Source organism: Carlito syrichta, unplaced genomic scaffold, assembly GCF_000164805.1.
Source record: "Carlito syrichta isolate Samal-C Ts95f unplaced genomic scaffold, Tarsius_syrichta-2.0.1 Scaffold287598, whole genome shotgun sequence".
Lineage (NCBI taxonomy): Eukaryota > Metazoa > Chordata > Mammalia > Primates > Tarsiidae > Carlito > Carlito syrichta.
Window position 1 is genome coordinate 382229 of NW_007231694.1, and position 5650 is coordinate 387878.

The 5650-nt window shown below is 47.9% G+C and overlaps 1 protein-coding gene across 1 annotated transcript; it reads left to right on the plus strand.

Moving 5' to 3' along the window:
• Positions 1 to 3052: 3052 nt before the first annotated feature.
• Positions 3053 to 3527, plus strand: LOC103254874 (interferon-induced transmembrane protein 3-like). The gene is made up of 2 exons (XM_008052862.1): positions 3053 to 3298; positions 3375 to 3527. The coding sequence occupies exons 1-2, from the start codon at positions 3053 to 3055 to the stop codon at positions 3525 to 3527; spliced, it is 399 nt and encodes a 132-aa protein (XP_008051053.1).
• The last annotated feature ends 2123 nt before the right edge of the window (positions 3528 to 5650 follow it).

The window sequence follows — 5650 nt, forward strand, 5'->3', positions numbered from 1 at the left end:
CGAGACCTCATGTCTACAATAAATAAATAAATAAATAAATAAATAAATAAATAAATAGCTAGGAGCAGTGTCACCTGCCTGTGGTTCTAGCTACTTGGAAGGCTGAGGTGGAAGGATCACCTGAGTCCAGCTGGTCAAGGCTGCAGTGGCCATGAGCATGCCACTGCACTCCAGCATGGGCTACAGAGTGAGAATCCGCCTCAAAAAAAAAAAAAAAAAACCAGGAAGGAAGGAAGGGGCCAGCTGCTATGGCTCACACCTGTAATCCCAGCACTTTGGGAGGCCAAGATGGGAGGATTATTTGAGCCCAGGAGTTCAAGACCAGCCTGGGCAACTTAATAATACCTTGTCTCTATGAACAATCAAAAAATTAGCCAGGTGTGGTGGTATGTGCCTACAGCCCCAGCCACTTGGAAAACTGAAGCAGAAGGATTGCCTGAGCCCAGGAGGTCAAGGCTATGGTGAGCTGTGATTGTGCCACTGCATTCTAGTCTGGGTGACAGAGTGGGACCCCAACTCAAAAATAAATAAATAAAATAAAATAAAAGAAGGGAGCCGGGCCGGTGGCTCAGCCTGTAACCCCGCGCCTTGGGAGGCTGAGGTGAGTGAATTGCCTGAGCCCGCGAATTCGAGACCCGCCTGGGCAACTTGGTGAGACCTCATCTCTACAATAAATCAAAAAAATTAGCTGGGTGTGGTAGCTCGCGCCTGTAGCTCCAGCTACTTGGAAGGCTGAGGCAGAAGACTCGCCAGAGCCCAGCAGGTCGAGGCTGCAGTGGCTGGGAGCGGCCACTGCACTCCAGTCTGGGCGACAGAGTGAGACTCCAACTCAAAAAAATAAATAAATAAATAAAAATAAAAGAAGGGAAGTGACATGATTGTACATTTTAAAAAGACTGCCTTTAGAGATGTTGGTGCTGCTAACTCCTTGGGCGGTTGGTGGTCCACAGGAAAACATGCAGAATACGATTCTGGAGGAAGAGTAGCTGGGGTTGCTGGTGAGCAGATGGGGAGGCTGAAGAAAGGGCTCCAGATGGCTTCAGGTTTGGTCCCGAGACAACTGAGAGATGGCAGTGGTTCCATTGCCAGAATCAAGCGATGGATCCTGATAAAAAGCAGAGGTAGGGCACTCAAGCTGAGGCCTGCAAAGGGGGAACAACAAGGCAGAGGTCAGGTGAGCAGGCAGTGCTGGAGTTCAGAGCCCAGGGACCTGGTGGGGCAGTGGGTAACAGGTGGGACTCAGGTTTCAAGAACCCTGGGGTTCTGAACTCCTCCAGGGTCTTCAGTCACTGAGAGAAAGGGGGTCGTGTAAACCCCCACACTAGCGCGTTATGATTATGTCAAGTGCAAGATGCCTTCTGGACTTCCAAGAAGAGATGCCAAGCAGCTGGTTTAACTAATCTGGAATTCAAGAGGGATGTCAAGACTAAAGCTAAATTTGAATCAAAGGCAGATACCTAGTATTTAAAACCAAGGGACAGAAGGAATATAGCAGAAAGAGGCATACACAGAGGGTCCCAAGATCACCTCCTGGGGAACAGCAGCCAGTCAAGGTCAAGTGAAGGAGCCTGTCCCAGGAAAAGAAATGAGTGGAACATCTTCCACAGCAGGAAGAACTCCTGGAATGTAGAGAAAAGGCCAAGCAGGAGCTTCCACGTGAGAACACACAGCAGGGTCAAAGGCCAGGAGTCATGAGTCATTTCCAAACAAAGCAATTAGAACGGCCTTTCTAGAACAAGCATCTGATCTCCTCAAACACCCCTAAGGACTTCTATTCTGCTCAGAGTAAAAGCCAAGATTCTCTCAATGGCCCGAGGGCTCTGCCTGACCCAACTCCCCACTGCCTCCTCTCCTGCCTCTCCTGTGAACTTTCCCCTTCTTCAAGTCTTCAACTGCTAGAGTATTTTTCTTGCTGAGGCCACCCTAACCACCCCACTTAAAAGTGCAATCCTTCTTCTGCACTTGTTATTTTTCTTATGGCATCTAGACCCTTCCATGGTGTTACTTATTTGTTTGCATTTATTGTCTACTACCTTTCTGCCTCCACTGCAATGGAGACTCCATGAGGGCAAGTTTCTTTGTTTTGCTCACCTAAGTATCTTGGGGGATAGTGTGTGTAAAAGGTGCAGAATAATGAATGATTGAAAGTAGAAAGTGTAACGTGATTACCCCAAAGCTGAGAAGGTTTGCACATAATGTTCCTCACCTATCCCAAAGAAGTCACCCAGAGGTCCAGCAGGGAAAGACCTAGGTTTATTAAAATTTATGGGAGTCGCTGATTGTGGCTGGTTGGTGAAGAAAGAATCCGCACCTTGGGACAGTACAACAAGTAGTTTTATAGTCAAGCAAGTTTATTATCCAACTTGCTATATAGTGTTTACAATTACATTGATTAAGGGTGCCACCTACATTGTTCTCAGTTCTGCTTGATCACCTCCTGCATCTTACAGCTCATTATTGGGAATATGCATATCCTGCAGAGACCAGCCTTGGCCCGAGGCTGCTCCCTGAGGGAGGGGGCAGACAGAAGCCAGGTATAGGGAGAAAAGAGTCTATGAGGGAGGACCCTCACAAAACCTTGAATTTATTTATTAAAAATTGTGTATTAATACTTACATGTTTAAATTTCAGTCACCTTCAAAGTACTCTCTGAGGCAATACACCTATAAAGATGTTTTTTCCACTGCTCAAAACAGTTTTTGAACTTGGCAGTGTTGATGCCTTTTAGTGCTTCTGCTGTTTTTGTTTCACCCTTTTCACATTGGCAAAACGTTTCCCTTGGAGGACTTTTTTTTACGAGGAGAAAGAAAAAAAAGCCACACAGAGTGAGATTGAGTAAACAGGGAGAGTGGGGCACTGAGTCATGCTGTTTTTGGTCAAAAATTGTTGAATACCCAGAGAGATGTGGGGAGATGTGCTCGTGAATCACCCATCATGAAATGGGTAAACGTGTTAAAAGAATCTCAAAAAAAAAAAAAAATTCACTGGAGGGGAAGGATCCCCTGAGCATCTTCCTCTCATCTGGACCGACAGCGGTTCCTGTCCCCACTCCATGAACCACGCTTCCCAGACCTTCACTTGGGCCAGAGCCGGCGCTGCCTCAAACTATGAGATGCTCAAGGAGGAGCACGAAGGGGACGTGCTGGGGACATCCCACAGCTCTGCTCTCATGACGTCCACCGTGATCCACGTCCACAGCGACCCCTCCGTGCCCGACCACGTCGTCTGGTCCCTGTTCAACACGCTCTTCCTGAACGTCTGCAGTCTGGGCTTCATCGCCTTCGCCTACTCCGTGAAGGTGCGTGTGGGCCCCTGTGGGAGTCCAGGAAGGCGCCTCTGAACTGTGGCCAGCTTGGCCAGCTCCACCGACTCAGGCTAGGAACAGGAAGATGGTGGGCGACGTGACCAGGGCCCAGGCCTACGCCTCCACCACCAAGTGCCTGAACATCTGGGCCCTGATCCTCCGCATCCTTGGGACCATTGGCGTCATCCTTGTTCCAGTCTTGATCTTCCTAGTGTTTCAGTAGACTGTGAGGCCACTTGGAGTTCCTCATCGCCATGGCCAGGCCCATGTGCCCGACCTTCCATTCTCTTCCCCCTGCCTCCGCCCCTTATACAGCAGTTTGTACTCACACTTTTCTACAGTGGCAGTCAATAAAGTGCAAGTGTTGAGAAAAAAAAAATTCACTGGAGACAAATGCAGGCTCTCACAACAACGCTAGCTGGTACACTGATGCCAATGGGTTCCTAGAACACTTACCTAGCAGATAAAGCCTGTACTATATGGGGCCTGCCCTCCATAAAATAATTCTGGGTTTTGGGGGGTTCCCCTTCACTATGTCCAGACAATTACCTCACAGGAAGGAAGACAAATGTGTGACCACTGGATTTGGTCACACAGAGGTTAATGGTGAGCTTGAAAGTGGTGGAGGCTCTAGAACCTGAGAGGCACATGGGAGGTGAGACTGGGACGGGGACACACATGCTTTGAAGGCAACTTAGCACACTGCATTGAGAGAGTCGAAGCCCTTGTCTTCACCTCTGGCCTGTCGGACTCCTTCGGACGGAGGCCTGAGCCTCTTCCATCTCTTCATCCCACCAGCCAGCACAGCATGCTGCCACCACAGTAACATGATCAATAAATATTCATCAAATGCAAGAATAAAGTTGATGGACAATAAGGAATTGACAAATGTCACCTTTGCTTATAATCCACTAGCCACCACGAGTCACATGGCCTACGTAACAGCAGGGGGCTGGACATGTAACTTGAGTGACTGCCCTGGCATGAGAAACAGAGAGAGGTGCCTAAGACTCTGCTGTTCTTTATTTATTTTATTTTATCTATTATTATGTTTTAAATTTTATTTTCTATTTTTTGAGTCAGAGCCTCACTCTGTTGCCCAGGCTGGAGTACAGTGGCACGCTCACAGCCACTGCAGCCTCAACCTGCTGAGCTCAGGTGATGCTTCTGCCTTAGTCTTTCAAGCAGCTGGAACTACAGGCATGTGCCACCGTGTTTGGCTAATTTTTTGATTTATAATTTTTTGATTTATTGTAGAGATGAGGTCTCACCAAGTTGCCCAGCAAGCCTGGGCTCAGGCAATCTTCTTGCCTCCATCTCCCAAAGTGTTGGAACTACAGGTGTGCACCACCATGCCTGGCTTTTTTTTTTTTTTAATTATAGAGATGGGGTCTTGCCATATTGTCAAGGCTGGTCTCAAACCCTTGGGCTCAGGCAATCCTCTTGCCTCTGTCTACTGATGCGAGCCACAGCCTGGCCAACGCTGCTACTCAATATAAAAGAGAATCCCATTCCATCCACAAATGTCACCTGGAGCCCTGCCCCGGGCCCAGGTGCACACCTGCCTAGGAATTTACAATTTAGGAGTGGAGCCGGCTTGTAAAGCAGCATTCCAGCACAGTGCTCTAAGTGAGGTGTGTCCTAGGCCCCCGAGGTGCTGGTGTGTGTTGCTCTGGTTGGGAGGATCAGAAAAGCCACTACAAAGCGGCAACACCCTATGAAAGACAGGGCTGGCATTTTCCAGCTCACTTGTCCTGGAAATAGGACAATGCTACATGCACATATCATGTGCCCCAAACAAAGGCCGTTAAGGTCAGCCTTATGCACTATAAAATCATTCTACAGAGTTCTGGTCAAATCATCTGAGTCATTAGTGTATTGCAGAACTCTGACAGGAAATTCAGAATGTCCTGATTATCAAGGAATCTGAATTTCCCTCACTATTACAAGTCTGTGGTCAATTCTTGGATTCTTCCTTTAATTCAGTGATGATTCCCACCACCAAAAATGACTTTGAGGTTGGCCGAATGTGGTGGCTCATGCCTCTAATCCCAGCACTTTGGGAAGCCAAGACAGAAGGATTGCTTGAGGCTAGGAGTTCAAGACCAGTTTGGGCAACATAGCAAGACCCCATCTACAAAATGATAATAATAACAACAACAACAATGTTGAGATTGTTAAGAGAGTGCATATCAGGGTTAACTTGGTAAAGTCCTATGGCAGTGTTTATTCAGTGCTGTCAACTGCATTCGTTCCGAGTGCTGCTGGCCTCTTCACTCTGAGATGCCACAGCCAGTAAAGCAACACAGCTCTTCTCCATCGTTGGGACACTGCTGGTGACCTCCT